Source organism: Bos javanicus, chromosome 2 (assembly GCF_032452875.1).
Source record: "Bos javanicus breed banteng chromosome 2, ARS-OSU_banteng_1.0, whole genome shotgun sequence".
NCBI lineage: Eukaryota > Metazoa > Chordata > Mammalia > Artiodactyla > Bovidae > Bos > Bos javanicus.
The window spans coordinates 91,764,293-91,782,011 of NC_083869.1; the positions used below are offsets into that span (position 1 = coordinate 91,764,293).

The window sequence follows — 17,719 nt, forward strand, 5'->3', positions numbered from 1 at the left end:
TCAAAAAAATAATTCAGAAAACAAATCAAAGTGTTAAATGAACAAATGATGAAAGTAGGGAAACTTAAATATATAAGTACTTTTCTTTGATGGATGAGGAACTCACTGAATAAAGAGCAGGGTCCAAAACGGCTCTGAATTAGAACAGAAATCTGCTAACCCCCTGGAGGTAATCCTGCTTTTCCTAGGGCTCACCCCATCTGGCTCTGTGGAACTGGTAGCTTCTTCGAAGCCCAACACCTGGGGCCCAGCAGATTTGCCACCTTGGCACTAGTGAATGCTCCCATGGGGTTTTGCAGCCACAAAGCTCCAACTGGGTGGCTGTCAAGTCTTTTAACTCTATTAACTTAGCACTCAGAAAATTATATAATATGAACATTTAAGAATCCTGACCTCTGCAAGCCATAGCCTCACCTGTGGATTTTTGAAAAGTGCATATTTTTCTATACGCTCCATAAATATAAGCTTGTTTTGGCTATCTCTTGTCCAATTAAGAAGATTTTCAACCAAGTTTTCATGATCTTCAAAGATTCTCTCTGTCCCAAAATAAAACACCAGTATTTTGTTAGTATTTGTCAGAATTGCATAAAAGACAAGAAACCTTGCGAAGTATTTGACAGCAAAATCATAGAATCTAAACTGACACCCTTATAGACTATCTGGTATTTCCTGTATTTTCAAATAAGGAAATGTGCCCTCATGGTGTAAAGTGACTTTAGCAAGGTCACACAGCTGCTACAAGGAAGGATCAGGACTAGAATCTAGACTGTCTGACTTCAAGCTCTTCTTCAGCCTTCAGCCTTTTACCATCCCGCCCTTAAACACAATCTGTTAGTCGCATTTCATAAATTCTAGTACTAAGTGCTTCCAACACTATTTGTTCCTTGTCATTCAAAAAATTTCCAAGATGATTTCTCCTTTGATCTATAAATTGTTTAATTTTAAACATGGATATATTTTCTAATTTCCAAATTAGGAATCAAAGAACATGCCCTATATCCTGAACATATGTTCAAAGAACATATTCTAGAGATACTGATTTTTGTTTTGAAATTTCTAGAGAGCTGCTTATGACCTCATACTGGAATCAATTTTCGGAAACATTACACTTCTGCCTGTATAGAATGTGTATTTTCCTGTTATTAGTGCTCTAAATATATCTATATTCATTTTTGTCTGCTTGATTATGTTGATTATTGCAAAGATTCTTAGGTGAAACTTTCTACTATGAAGGCAGACTTGTGCATTTCTCCTGGTAGTTCCACCAACTTTTGCTTTATGTAATTTAATGCCATTATTAGATAAAATTTAGAATGATTTTATCTTCCTGATGAAGACATATGGTTCTCCTTATCTCTAGTAATGTATTTTGCTTAAAGTCTATTTTGTCTGATATTAACATAGTTAACATTATCTTTCTTTTGGTTAGTGTCTTTCCACATTCCTTTTACTTTCAAGCTTTCTGTGTCTTTAGGAAAAAGGTCTTTTGTAGATAGTGAACAACTGCATTTTGTTTATTCATCCTTTCTAATAATCTCTTGTTTAAATGAATGATTTACATTTGTCATAGCTTATTTTACCATCTTATTTTGGGCTCTTAGTTTTCTTTTATTCATTCAACAAGTACTAAAAAACTACATATTCTATTTGTATCACTGTGCCACATATGATTAAGTCATGGTTATGAACCTTAAACCTACAGTCATGGAAATATTCTAAAAACTAGCAGCCAAAAACTTTCTGGGTATGGTGATGCCACATCTGTGAACTTGAACCTTTTTAATTCTTCAAGAATAGTTATAATAAGTATTATTAGAATATCTGCCTATACCTATTAATAAACTTCTAACTGATGGTTTGGTTTTGGGGTTTGTGTTTGTGCATTCTAAGAGAAAAAGGTTAATTATTAAATTTTTATTGCTCTGGAAACTGCTATAAAATATTTAAAGATATAACAGACAGTAAAAGCAATGCAAATATATTTTATAAACAAAATGGCAAGTTGAAATTGACTATTGATTGAATATAGCCTAATAAAATAATTATTGTGAGGTTTCTATAATCACATAATATTACAAAAAGAAACCTTTAAAAGGTTTTTAAGAGTCAAAGATGGATTTGTATGGAAATACAAGAAACCTCGAATAGCCAAAGCAATCTTGAGAAAAAAGAATGGAACTGGAGGAATCAACCTGCCTGACTTCAGACTATACTACAAAGCTACAGTCATCAAGACAGTATGATACTGGCACAAAGACAGAAATATAGATCAATGGAACAAAATAGAAAGCCCAGAGATAAATCTACACACCTATGGACACCTTATCTTTGACAAAGGAGGCAAGAATATAAATGGAGAAAAGACAATCTCTTTAACAAGAAGTGCTGGGAAAACTGGTCAACCACATGTAAAAGAATGAAACTAGAACACTTTCTAACACCATACACAAAAATAAACTCAAAATGGATTAAAGATCTAAATGTAAGACCAGAAACTATAAAACTGCTAGAGGAGAACATAGACAAAACACTCTGACATAAATCACAGCAGGATCCTCTATGACCCACCTCTCAGAATACTGGAAATAAAAGCAAAAATAAACAAATGGGACCTAATTAAACTTAAAAGCTTTTGCACAACGAAGGAAACTATAAGCAAAGTGAAAAGACAGCCTTCAGAATGGGAGAAAATAATAGCAAATGAAACAACTGACAAATAATTAATCTCAAAAATATACAAGCAGCACCCGTAACTCAATTTCAGAAAAATAAACGACCCAATTAAAAAATGGGCCAAAGAACTAAATAGACATTTCTCCAAAGAAGACATACTGATGGCTAACAAACACATGAAAAGATGCTCAACATCACCCATTATCAGAGAAATGCAAATCAAAACCACAGTGAGGTACCATCTCACACCAGTCAGAAAGGCTGCTATCAAAAAGTCTATAAACAATAAATGCTGGAGAGGGTGTGGAGAAAAGGGAACCCTCTTACACTGTTGGTGGGAATGCAAACTAGTACAGCCACTATGGAGAACAGTGAGCAGATTCCTTAAAAAACTGGAAATAGAACTGCCATACGACCCAGCAATCCAACTGCTGGGCAAACACACTGAGGAAACCCGAGCTGAAAGAGACACATGTACCCCACTGTTCATCACAACACTGTTTACAATAGCCAGGACATGGAAGCAACCTAGATGTCCATCAGCAGACGAATGGATAAGAAAGCTGTGGTACACTGACCCAATGGAATATTACTCAGCTATTAAAAAGAACGCATCTGAATCAGTTCTAATGAGGTGGATGAAACTGGAGCCTATTATACAGAGTAAAGTAAGTCAGAAAGAAAAATACCAATACAGTATATTAACACATATATATGGAATTTAGAAAGATGATAACGATGACCCTATATGCAAGACAGCAAAAGAGACACAGATGTAAAGAACAGACTTTCGGACTCTGTGGGAGAAGGTGAGGGTGGGATGATTGGAAAGAATAGCATTGAAACATGTATATTATCATAAGTGAAATAGATCACCAGTCCAAGTTTGATGCATGAGACAGGGTGCTCAGGGCTGGTGCATTGGGATGACGCTGAGGGATGGGATGGGGAGTGAGGTGGAAGGGGGTGTTCATGATGGGGAACACATGTACATCCATGGCTGATTCATGGCAACAGCAAAAACCACTATAATATTGTAATTAGCCTCTAATTAAAATAAATTCATTTTTTTTAAAGTCAAAGATGGTATTAAAAAAATTAGGAATTTTCAAAGTTAGAAAACACCGTAAGAAACTACAAAACATAGGAAATTAAGACTTAGTACATCTAGCTAAAAATAAGATGTGCTTTATGTTTCCCCTGAAAGTCAAATGTTGTTATCAAGGCTTCAGTACAAATGTGAATAAATGTAATGGGTTTTAGTAATGTGTCTAATATATGCAGTTCTTAATAATATCTGAAGGGAAAAAATATTTTGTTACCTTAAAAAAAGAACAACTTTGTTTTGGCCATAAGAAAACCTAAAATGAACTGGACATGATACTGTACTCAAAGAAATCTCAAAATATATGGGGGAAGAATGAGGGAAAGACAATGTAAAAAAGCCAGGGTTATACTATAGGAAAAAATATTAAAATGTCTCTAGCTGCTTTTATCAACATGAAAACAGTTGAAATTACACAGAAATTTAAAAAATAATTATAGCAATGATATTACTAACCCATCTGTAACTCAGAAATGGTTTCCACCAGAGACCAGTCTAAACTATAACCGCAGTGGGATTTGTCCATCAGGTTATCCAGCACTTGTCTCACTGTCTGCCTCTCATCCACCATCATTGTTTTAGAACTATCGTCAGACATGTGGACTCTAATCACCAGCTGTTAAGAGGAAAAAGGAAAATTAAATACAAACTGAAAAACAGGCATTCTAAAAACTTCTTCCAATATTGAATAATATTCTGAACAATGTCCTTAGCTAAATATAAGTTAAAACACAAATAATGACTCTATTATGTAAGAAGAAGATTCTAAAATTAAGTATTCAATAACTAAACAAATTTAATGCTTTTTTAAAAATTAAAGTAACATATAAGATTATAATAAAGCTATTTTGTTTTCCTCTTTTAGAATTTAGAACCAGAAAAGTTATTTCTTTTATAATGTATTTTATTCACCAAAAAATACATGTGGAAATGTATTTAGAAAGAAATGCCCTGCTATAGCTTGCTGCATCTTACAGTTACATTATATAAACAAGGCAATTCTTTATAAACCCATAAGATGGACAAAAATCCCAAACCAAGAAAAAGCCCAAATATCACCTTTTTCACTTGTGCCTCTTTAATTTTCTCTAGGGCAACTCTGATCTTCTCAGCTTTCAATTTTGCTGCCTGTTCTTCCTGTGGACACAAAGCACTTCAGATAAACTAATGTTAAAATAATGAGAATTTTTTGAGAAGTCTTTTTATCCTTAAGAACACTGTTAACACTGAATTTCCGTAAGAATATAACTTCATACACTTAATATGGAGCACATTTTAGAAATAACCAGGTTCACAAAGTGAGAGCAGACATATTATTAAAAAAAATTTTTAAGATGCACACTTGAAGATTTCTTATATTAAGACTACATTTTCATATTCTAGGGCTGTGGTAAATTAGTTTAATTTAATCCAACAGTTTTATTCTTGACTGTCATTCTGAAACAGACAAATTTCAGGTTTCAAGATAGGGAAAACGAGGCTATCTATGGCCTTGCCAGTGCCTCTGAATTTATACTCCCCTAGAAAGTATGGGCAATCTTTTGCATATCAACATTTTATCCTGTTGTAATGAAAACATATCATCATCATAAAAACAGAAAAAAAAAAACAAAACAACCCAGCATCAATTCATCTCTCTGCAACCATATAAACAATCATAATAAAAATATAGGTATGTTCTCATTAATACATAAATATGAACAGAGGAGGCTGCATTTAATTCTAAGTTTTACTCTGCTTTGGAATAATCACACAATATAATCAATGTCTCATGTCACTAAATTCAATTTTGTTTTTAATTCACACTAAAATATGTAATTTTCCAAATATTTAACTTATAGTAATTTCTGCTTCATAAATTTAAATGAATAGCAATAAAATAAAACTATACTTAAATAAAATAAAACATTTCCTATTCTCTCCTAGAACAACATATAGTACTGTAACATCTTGTACTTACTTGTACTTTCCAGCAAGAGGCCATAGTACATTGCAGCATTAATCTCCAGTTGAAAGAAACTCATGAAAGTAAACCTTTGCTTATAATAAAGAATTACTTTTTAATTCTATGCTCTTGGTTGCTCTAGAAAATATCTAAAATATCTAAGAAAATATAAAATACCATATTATATATTCCTTTACTTAACATGACTTTAAAAAAGAAGAGAGAAACCTATTTACATCAACTAGACTTTATCTGCTCTAGATTGTGATTAATAATCACAACCCATGTGTTATTTCATTAAAAAACTGAAGTTTCCAGGGCAAAAAAAACAAGTTAAACTCAATTCATTTAATAGATTATTCCCTGTTCTCTTAAATTCTGTTAGCTTTCTTATTTTTTGATCTGCTTCTCTTCTCATTTCATACTCTAGGCTGTCTCCCTCATTTCAAGCTTAGTATTTACTACTCTGCAGAACAGAGAAAACAGGGAAAACAGTGGGCTTGTTTGCCAGAAATCTGATCCATTTCAATGAAAGCAGTCAGTGAATTAACATAATAACCAAGGTCAGGAAATACTATCTGCAAACCCAATTAGACAGAGAACAAAGAAGTGCATTTTAACGACAGAGAGGAGTAAGACTGGATTCTTAGATTCTTAGGTATATATACTCCTTTGATTAAAGATTAAATCATCCTATCTCCCCCTTTATGCAAATAAACTACAGAATTATAAAACATGTTGACTGTATATTTTAAGATATATATTTCTTCTTTTTAAAGAAGGTTATAAAATGAGAAAACTAGACTATTGTCTTTAAAATTCTCAGCGTCTAGAATTCTGTGTCTTGGAGAAACAAAATCATTATTAAATTACCAAATTTTGTGTGTGTTTCTGATGAGTAGAGCACTACTCTTATAAAGGAATTTTAAGTACGAGTATTTCCCAGTGGTTTTTATGAAATCAGTTATTTGACCATATATATTTTGGAAAAGAGTACAGCAGAAGTTTTATGAGTGTTTTCTCAAGGGTATAATGATTGTATGTTTCTTCATGGTTCATTTGCCACATCCTTATATTGGTATGAATAGCTGCTACAAAGAAATTTTCCAAGGCATAATTTCAACTTTCACTTCATTTTTCTGAAAAGCAAATTTAAATCTCAAAGTCTGATGAAGAAGAACTGATAGAATCAATGCTTTGTGTACCTGGAATATAAACACGAACTTCTACAAGGCCAAATTCTTTCATAACTAGCCTGCAAAATTAAAAAAAAAAAAAAAGATGTCTTCAAAGTCAAAAAATATTTTTAAGAAAAAGAATATCAAGAGAATGACAAGCCACAGACTAGGAGAAAATATTAGTAAAATATTTATCAGACATATCTGATAATAGGACTATCATCCAAAACATAAAAGAACTCTTAAAACTCAGTAAGATAATGAACAACTCAATTTAAAAACTGGGCAAAAAACCTGAACAGAAGGTTTTCACCAAAACAAGATTTGACGAAATCTTTTTTAACCAAAGATTACACAGATGGCAAATAGCCTGTGAAAAGCTGCTCATACATATCATTAGAGAACTGCAAATTAAAACAACGATATACCACTACGCATGTATCATCTTAGACTGCCAAAACACTGGAAACACCAAACGCTGGTCAGGGTGTGGAACAACAGGAACTTTCATCTTTCCCTGAGGAATGCAAAATCGTACAGCTACTTTAGAAGATACTATGGTAGTTTCTTACGAAACTAAACACGCTCTTACAACACCATCCAGTAATCAAGTTCCTTAGTATCTACCAAGTGAGCTCAAAGTGTACATTCACCCAAAAACCGACACATTGATGCTTATAGCAGCTTTCCTTATAATGCCAAAACTTAGTAGCAACCAAGATATCCTTCAGTTGGCAAATGGATAAACTATGCAACATCCAGACCATGGAATATTATTATTCAATGCTTAAAAAAAAAAGAAAAAGAATGCAGGAGACCTGAGTTCAATCCCTGGGTAGGGAAGAACCCCTGAAGAAGGGAATGGCAACCCATTCCAGTATTCTTGCCTGGAGAATTCCATGGCCTGAGAAGCCTGGCTGGCTACAGTCCACAGGGTCACGAAGAGTCAGACACTACTGAGCAACTAACTCACAAAAGCAAAAAAAAAAAAAAAGAGCTATCAAGCCATAAAACACATGGAGGAAACTTTAATGTGTATTACTAACTGAGAGAAGCCAATCTGAAAAAGCTACATACTATGTGATTCCAACTATACAACATCCTGAAAAAGTAAAACTATGGAGACAGTAAAAAGAATAATCGTTGTCAGAGGCTGGGGGCGGGAGGTGCGGGGGACGTGAATAAGTGGCACAGAGTATTTCTGTGGGAGTGAAACTACTCTGTATGATACTATAATGATAGCTACATGTCATTATACATTTGTCCAAACCCACAGAATACACACCAAGAGTGAACCCTAATGTAAACCATGGACTCTGGGTGATAATAATGTTACCTATACTTGCTCATCAATTGCAGCAAATGTACCACTCTGGTGGGGGATGTTGATAATGGGGATGCTATGCACGTGTGAGGGCAAGTGGTATATGGGAAATCGCTATATCTTCTTAATTTTATTGTGAACCTGAAAATGCTCTTAAAAATAGTCTTTTCAAAAAGGGAATATAAAAATTTTAATATAACATTCTGATACTGGTTATAAATACCAAAGCAGTATTTTCATACTTCCATTTTTAGTATACTATTATTTACCAAATACAATAGAATACAATTAATGCTATCTTTTGAAGCACTGACATAAAAAGTCATTCAATTATAAGATTAGTTTCAACTCCCAGATCAGTTTCTGCTCCAAAGGCTAAAAAGTTGACACCCAGGAAGAAAAGATTACAGAAACAAGAGAAACAACCAATTTAGATTCCCTAGCCATCAACAAGAAACCATTTTTATGTAGAACAGCCAGGTGGGGCTATTTTAACATCCAAATTTAGCTATTCTTCCATTTGCTCAAAATACTACTCTTAATTAACTATATAAGTTGGTCTGTGTTATAGCTGCCTCAAATTCGAATTTAAGTGCTGTGAATCTGCCTGCCTATGCAGGAGATGCGGGAGCCATGGGTTCAGTCACTGGGTTCAGGAAGATACCCTGGAGTAGGAAGTGACAACCCACTCCAGTACTCTTGCCTGGGAAATCACATGGACAGAGGAGCCTGACGGGCTACAGTCCATGGGGTCACAGAATCGGACGCAGCTGAGCACACAGGGACAAAGTGAGCATGCACACACATGCTTACTTTCAGTGTGGGCACATTTTAGTTTACTCTTCTCCAGTCCATTAGCAAGGATAATTAATCTCTGCAAGAAGCCTCTAACTTTTAGAATTTGAATGTCACTGGAGCAAAATGAAATACAAATATTTGATCAAATTGCAAGATTCATAGTACTTTACACTTCCCATGGACAATAAGCTCTTCCTCAGAAAGTTTGGTTTTTATCTACTATATTTAATCTAGAATCATAACTTTTAACTGTAACAACCAAAAAAAGGAAGAAACTGTTTTAAGATCAGAGTGCCGTGTGATACAGCAAAGATCAATAAATCTTTGCTAATGTGTTATTTATAGATTATATACTTAGAAGACATCTAACGGTTTCTTTAGGCAATACAAAGCTGTATTCAACGTCTGCAGGCCAAGATGAATACAAAGAACAAAGCTTTGTTCGTCTCATATTCTCTTCTGTTTGTTAAAGTTGGCAAAATCGGGTCTTAAGTTTTCTGCCCCTTATCTTTGGACTATCCCTTTGTTCACACTGTCTCACAACCGTCCTAAACGTAAGTAAAAGATACCTCACACATATAACAACTTAACTTTTTCTCTTACCCTTTCTCTTAAAAGGGCAAGAGACAACCTATTTTCCGCCTGAAAAACTCCTGTGTGGCTATCAATAACCATCAAATGCCAAGCCTTCTCAAATTTACATAAAGGACAAAAACTCAGTGAAGATCTTATGATTAAATGAAAGCTAATGCTGTGGTTACAAAATGTTACAGCATTTTCTTAGAGTAAAAATTAGAATACTTACAGAAAGTTAAAGTTGCAAAGAACTGGCTATGAATTCCTTCAACTATGAAATGATTAAGGCTTTTTGGGTTCAGAACAAACAGGATTGAAATTAAGGGGCTGAAAATAAGTTAGGTGTTTTTTTTTTTTTAGATCAAGTTTATTTAACAGATTACAACAGTAATAAAGTTATGTAACTTAAAATGATTCAAAGAAAACTTGGAGTGATGAACAATTTACTGCTCATGAAATGTTCTATCAAACTGCTTAGAACCAAAATAATCATAACCACTAGTTTACTTCCCCCTGAAGAAATCATGAAATACATTCTCAACTAAGAAGAGAACTAATATTAATCAAACACCCACTTGCCATGTACTATAAGGCATGTGCCTCATTTAATTATCAATAATGCAGGACTAACATAATTATTATGTCCATTGTACTGATTCAGGTCCAGAAAGAATTATCTTTCAAAGATCATACAGGCTGTTATGAAGTGAACAACTGCCTGTTCTTCCCATTATGTCACATCCCTTCTGTCTGGAAAGATTTTAGCATAAACTTTGGGGGGATAAGAGTAAATAAAAACTGCTTATCAAAGATAAAACACTTTCAGTAATATACAAGCAGTTTTACAACTTCTCTGAAGAAATGGTGGTTAACAAGTACAGCAGTCCTTGAAACCTCGATGGTCACTAGAGGACCATTCTTTTATATGACAGATGTTTGTCCAAACTATGTAGGTCTGGGCTTGAATGCAGAGAATACAGAGTTCCTAATTTCATGGAGTTTACATTTAACATGAGACAGAGAGAGAGACAGATGAGAAGTCAGTCAGTGGTAAGTTCTATGAAAAATAAATAAATAAAGCAGGCTAAGGGAATAAAGAGGGACAAAGATGTGTTACTGTATCAGGTCAGGAAAAGTCTTCTGGATGGCACCCAGAGACTTATGGGCATCAGGTCAGCAACAGGTCCTTTGCCTACTGCTCCCATTTATAAAACATTCTGTGCTGGGAGTAATGCCGCTCCTAGAAGAAACAGGTTGCATTGCTTTTACAGAGGCTCCCCGCTCAGAATTGTATGTTGTTTAGACACTCAGTCATGTCTGACACTTTTGAAGCCCCGTGGACTTTAGCCGGCCAGGCTCGTCTGTCCTTGGGATTTCCCAGGTAAGGATACTGGAGTGTGTCTCCTTCAGGGGATCTCTCCAAAGCAGGGATAGAACCCATGTCTCCTGTATTACAGGCAGATTCTTTACCACTGAGCCACCAGGGAAGCCCCTCAGAACTGTATACGGGGTAGTTATTTCATTAGCAGTAGTATAATGACAATTGGATTGATGATGGAAACAAGCAATAAGCATTCCTTTTGCATTCCAGGCCCTAAGCAGTGTTCCTGTGTTCATTTTACTGTGTTCAACTATCAAGTGTTATAAAGTTCTAGTTTGGAAAAGTGCAGATCAGAGGTGAGTCAGTAACTGGGACACCATGCTTTTTGGGGAATCAGACACAATACTTATTTTGAAATAAGTATAAGCTCAACTTAGCTTCAAAACAGCCATGTGCTATGGTACAGAGAGCACTGACAAAGAGAGGCCCCTGTGGCTCTGGTTATCTAGGAACTTCTGACACCTCACCCTTGACTCCATTCCCCACTCCACCCTAAATGTTCATGTTCTGCGCTGAGTTATTTTCAAATGACAAATGCGTAACTGTATATAAGTAGGGCAGGATATAGAGGCAGCTAGAGTCAGATGTTGGCTACATACAGCAGTGATACCACCACTCCAATACTCAGATTGGAGCACAAGGGCTCTACTGTGGATGCAGTGGGTGGCAACAGCTCTCAGGCAGAAGGAGATGAGAAGTGACTGCGTTTATCCCAAACTTGCAAACAACTATTTTCCACTTGTTGAATGGATGAAGTTACTCTCTTCAATAGTTTCTCACAGCATTTAGGGGAAAAAAACACACACTCCCCAGCATGCCTTGAATTAATGATTCCTGTCTACCTCTCCAAACACAACTCAAGATATTTCATTCAACTACTGTGGCTCCAGCAACACAGTCTTTCTTCAGCTCCTCAAACATGACAGGCTCGTTTCTCATGCACCTCTCCACTTGGAACATTTCCCTTCACCCTCAAGCTGGCTGCTTTTCATCCTTCATACTTTAAATTAAATGTCACCCCCTTAGAAGGGCCTTTGCTGACCTTACCATCTAAAGGAAATGTAGCTCTAATCCTCCCCCTTGTATTCCCTGTTACTCACTTGTTTCCTTCATAGTACTTAACATGATTAGAATTTGTTTACATGCTGCGTGTAAACGTTCTTTTTATCTACATTCCTAAAGACTGAGGGCAGGGAAAATGTCCACTTTATACAGTATTATATTGCAGCACCTAACACAGTACAAGACTCAACAAATATATGTTGAAAAACAGACAATGGAAACGGCAAAATGTTATACTTCACCTGAGAGCAGTGTACAAAATGTACTGGAGGTGTGACAGGCAAAAACAGAAAAAATATGAGGCTGTTTTAGGGTAGTGGCAATGGGAATAAAATGGATGGATGAATTCAGTCAATCCTGACGATTCTGACAGGCTTATTAGAGCTTTGAGACAGTAAGTGAGAAGAGAAGCATGAGATGGCTTGAACCTGGGCAACTAGGAGAGTGGAAACATCCTGAACAGAAATAGAGCTGCCAAAAAACAACAACAGATAGAAACTATGAGGCCTCAGGGATAGTGTGGGTAAGGGAGCTGAAGACTCAAAGAATTGGAGGTGCTGGGCATCCTCCAGGAAATGTGTGACCGCAACCTCTCAGGGAGAGAAGTCTGATCTAGAGAGATCCTAAATGAGGCTCTGAGAGTGAATTCCAGAGGGAGAGCGAACTTTATGGTTATAAAGTACACGGCTATCATGTGCTTAGATTTCTAAACTTACCTCATCTTTAAGCTGCTTCTATCCTATTCCTAGATCTCCTTCCAGGAGAGAAACTCAAGAAAAAGAAAGTTCTTATCGCTGATTCTTGGGTCTTCTCTTTATGTGGACACTCAGGGAGATTTTAATTTTAGCTTTACCATTTTCTTTCGCAAGTTTATAAAGTTAAATAATTTTTTTAAAGAAAATTTCAGATACAATAATAAAAATTTAGTGAAATTAGCCATAATTTGTATATTCTTCAGAAACTATCTATAACTAAGTCAGACATGCTTGAATTTAACATTTAAGTAACAAAATAAAAACATGATTTGTAAAGAGGCAGAAAGCTATTCAACTCCCTCTATCCTGTGTTTCCTTGAGTTAATGATGATAATGGTTAAATGATTTTAAATTGTAAAATACCAGCCCAATGAAAATCCAGCTAGACTAATTCAAACCATTCTGAGGACAAAGAACTGAGAAATTTAAATTGTAGCCTGCTCTTCTAATTTTATTAAACTAATGTAAGGATTATGTTTATATAAATAAATAATTAAATGAGGCACTGATAATATAAACAAAAATTAGAAAACAAAGTTTGCTAAAGAAACTCACAGCATGCATGACCATTAGTAGTAAAAGCTAAAATCAAGCAATGATTTTTAGACTTTAAAATGAAACACAATGTTAAACTAGAAAAGTGCAACATACTTAGGAAGATTGTCAGGTATTTATAAAAGTTAAAAACTAGAAAAACTATTGCAAATATTTTCTACTCTCAATATTTTCTGATAGTCATTAAGGTCAATAAATAATTACCTTCAATAAGAGGAAAAAATACCTCTATTGAGAACAAGGATGCAGAAACAAGAAAGCACAACCTCAGTAATCTGAGAGCACAATCAAAAACAGAAATTACATTCTACCTACAAGGCAATAAATATTTACATGCAGGTGGAAGAAGTATCACCTTGGTCAGCAAATGAGAAGGTTTTCCTGCAATGTTTCTCAGAAGAAGGGAGGTTTCCCTGTCCAGATAGGAGTGCTTGTGCAGGAAAAGAGAGAAAAACAAAACAAAAAAAGGCAATAGAAGTCAGTGGAGGTTTCATGAGTTTAAAATATAAAGTAGACAAAGCAAGAATGATTCTCTACCATTAATTTCATATTTCACCTAAACTCAGTGAAATGTACCTAAATTTAAAAACAGAAAAAAAAAAAAAAAGAGAGAAGGGAAGGGAGAGACCCGCCTGTGCCAGGAGTCATGCTCTAGCCCTGATGGTCCCTCACTCTGGGAAAAGGGATCACACCCTGCAAAGATCACGGAGCAGCAGCTTGTCTCCCAGGGCTGTGCTTGCGAGTGCTGTTCATGCAGCACAAGTAAGTAGGTGTCAAAACCCAATGACTAACCATATTTCTTCCTCTTGTTAAAGCCTATACAAGACCTATATAGCTTTAAATGAGAGAGGAGGGGAAAAAAAACACACCTCAGTTTTAAAACTTCTGCAATTATTTCTGATCAATGATAGCTACACATTGCTATCATAGCTACAAGAGGAAAAATGTTTATAAATATTTTGCCTAATGGTATCATGTTTTCAGTAAAATTTTATGAATTCACTTATTACATACTAATAGTACTGCACTGCCCAAGTAAAGGACTTGTAAACGAATGACATAAACAAAATATTATGAAGTGTTGCACCTTAAATTGGTTAAATTTATATATTTTCATAAAAATGATGTGTGAATAACACAGTTCCTAAGTGTCCTTTTCTCCCTTTAAATTGTTTCAGTATTGCATTCATATTTATTGAACTCATACAGTATAAATTGCAGCTTTTTTTGATATATGTGTAATTCAGACTTGCTTATCCCTAAATAATTCTAAGTATTTTTTAATGTTATGTGGTTATTAACCATCATTTAAAACAATGCATGGCACAGTTGTGTGGAATTATATAAAATATTTCACAATATTATACTTTATAAATCTAAGTATATATCGAGTTATTGTCAAGTTATTCTTGAGAAACAAATTTTTAGAGAGAAAAATAAATACTAAAGCAGCACCTACTCTCATAAAGCTCACTGTCACAGATAATACAAAATACTACTTCAAAATTAAAATACTATTACAAAAAATAACATTAACTCAACTTTTACTTGTACCTATACTATAGTTGTTTTGCTATATTGTATGTCATTGCCTGTGTGTTTTTTTTTAGTTCAAGATGAGCCTTACAAGCGTACCTGCCCTTTCACCCACACCTAGGTGGTAAAAAACCAGCCAGAACCAAACCAAAACAAAACCCCCAAGGTTTAAAACAAAAATTGAATATATTCATCAATATCAGCACTAACAAGGTCAAACAAGCACAAAGAAAATCATCTCTAAGCCTTCAACTACCTAGATGGTATCATCTCCTGAAGGTAAATATTAGTTGACTTGTCTATTAGAAAAACAGTAGATAAGCAAAATTTCTGCAAACTGAATTTAATTTGAGGTTAGCAATTAGCTAAGACCAGGAGGAATACTGAGGACAACTAAAAAGACCAACTGTAACTTTCATTGCCCTTTTCCTATTCATTTTTTGTTATTCCTATATAGTGACAAAAACATATTATTACATGATTACGTAAAACATATAGAAAATAATTTCTTGAAAGCCTAGTCTTATTTATCTTACTCACAAAAATTACTTTCTCAGAGATGCCCAAAATGAATAGAATATCTCTATGTAGATAATTATTTTTCAAATTAAAAAAAAATTTTGCTTAAGGCCATCAAAACCAATTATTCTTTGGTAAATACAATTCTGTGTGGGTATGAGTTGCTCAGTCATGTCTGATTCTTTGCAAGCCCATGGACTGTAGCCTGTCAGGCTCCTCTGTCCATGGAATTTCCCAGGCAAGCATACTGAAGTGGGTTGCCATTTCCTTCTCCAGGTGATCTTCCCCAGCCAGGGATCGAACCCAGGTCTTCTACATTGTAGGTAGACGCTTTACTGTCTGAGCCATCAGAGAAGCCCAAAATAAATAAAACTCTAGACATTAAATTCAAGTTCAAACTTTAAAAAAAGTCTTACAAAATTTACTTCATCTTCAAACTCAAATTACCTCAAGACTTCAAATTACTAAAAAAAAAACCCAAAAAACTATCTGATCAGATTTTATCTAACTGTATTTGTTTAGAGACCCTGAAGTAGAAGTTACTGATTTTAAAATATTGAAGGTTTAAATAAAATAATATTTATTGTGCATAATAATACTGTACAAAAATAATATTCCTCAAAAATAAGATTTAAATACTGAACTTTAAAAAAAAAAAAGGAGATAATCATGATTGGTGACCCCCAAGAATGACACATCTAAAAAATGAGACCATAAATGTAGCTGAACAAGATCATGAATCACGTGTTTGGGACAGGCATGTACTACTTAACTGCTAGCAGGGAGGGAGGTTAGGGCTCCATGTTCCCTCTAACTACAGGGATTATAGCTGAAAAATCAAAAATCTAGAAACCAGAAGCAGCAAATGCCTTCTGTCAATAAATGCCTTCCTTTATCTATCTTTCCCTACTGGTGCCAGTCACACATGGCTCTAGAATTCCTCAGAATGGAGGTGGGGGTGGAGGGAGGTCTGGTTACTGGAGAAGGATGCGAGAGGGATGAGGAGAGTGGTGTTCAGTTGGAGGACTGAGAGAAGGGAAAGACAGTGCTTTGGGCACATCATTAAATTAGTCTCTGTCTTGGTACATGTTTCTGGGTAACAAAAATGCACATAGCTGCATGTAGGGCCTTCTTATATTTTCTTTCATTCACCACTAATGCAAAGTCAGCAGCCTATTTTTAATTCATTAAAAATAGCCCATTTTCTTTATTGGCCTGTTATCTTTCTGTCATTTATTCTCTCCTTTTTTCATTTACTCAATTATTTATTCAATGTTGAGCCTGGAACCATGCCAGACACAGGAGATGCAAAGGTACCCAAGACAGGCATTACCTGGTCTCAGAGCTTTGCATCTAATAGGGAGATAACGGACAACTACAGTGCAGTAAGTGGTAGTAAGAGGCAGAGACAGTGTCTGAACCCAAATCAGAGGTTCCGCAGACTATTTCTGGAAAGGCCTCGAGTCTAACGTCCTGCAGGATGAGTAGCAGGCAGCTCCGAGTGGGGTGGAGGGCACAGACAACGCAAAGGGAGGTACCAGTGGTTCTCAGTGCTGGTGGTGCTTCCCTCTGGGAGGCATTTCAGGGGAAGCTGGGAATACTCTGGGCTGTCACAATACTCTGGCTGTCACAGTGAGGACGAAGGGGCATTACTGGTATTTACGAGGAGGGAAGTCATAAATACTAGATCCCCTGCAAGCATGGAACAATGCCACAGAATTAACAACCAGAGTCCCATGTCACACATGAATTTTTAATGTCCTTATATGGAAAATCATATAGCTGGGAATTTCTGTTTATAACAATCTGAGTTTCAAACTCAATAACTCCATTTTACATATAAGCACAAAGTATTTCTGTGTAATTCTGATATTCAATGACTATTCCAGGAATGCTATTTACTTACCAGAAATTGAGGGAAGCCTGCACAATCTGTTCAACATTTACCAAGAATTACTCATTACATTGGGAAATCATTTCGCCAATGGAAAATCAGCTTGAAGTATAAAAAAAAATTGCCAATACCAAAACTGGTAGCATCAGAGTGCACTCTGTCACATGCAAGTAAATGATAAGAGTTTTGAAACTGCTTTTAACAGAATTAAGAACTAAATACTAATAATGAAAAGAAATGAAAGGCTGGAATTTCACTGAGTTTCATTAACACAGATTGTGTTAAAATATTTCAACTGCTTGTCTTTCAGAGTTATTTAAAATACAGCACAATGAGAATCTATAATGTAAAAAGTCAAATGTAAAAATCATTTTATTACTACCTAACCCCACGCTACAAGGCAGAGAATAATTCTGTC

At 35.2% G+C, this 17,719-nt stretch overlaps 1 protein-coding gene across 6 annotated transcripts in view; it reads right to left on the reverse strand.

Moving 5' to 3' along the window:
- Positions 1 to 17,719, reverse strand: part of RAPH1 (Ras association (RalGDS/AF-6) and pleckstrin homology domains 1) — a 103,064-nt gene that overhangs the window by 25,460 nt on the left and 59,885 nt on the right. For 4 of the 6 annotated variants that reach the window (XM_061381793.1, XM_061381802.1, XM_061381815.1 and 1 more), the window contains 4 exons: positions 13,708 to 13,782; positions 4,838 to 4,915; positions 4,235 to 4,394; positions 415 to 536 (listed from right to left, as the gene is read on the reverse strand). In XM_061381793.1, coding sequence (XP_061237777.1) covers positions 415 to 536; positions 4,235 to 4,394; positions 4,838 to 4,915; positions 13,708 to 13,782 — 435 coding nt within the window. The remainder of the gene's footprint in view (positions 1 to 414; positions 537 to 4,234; positions 4,395 to 4,837; positions 4,916 to 13,707; positions 13,783 to 17,719) is intronic. The other 2 variants (XM_061381797.1, XM_061381808.1) reach the window with 1 other exon arrangement.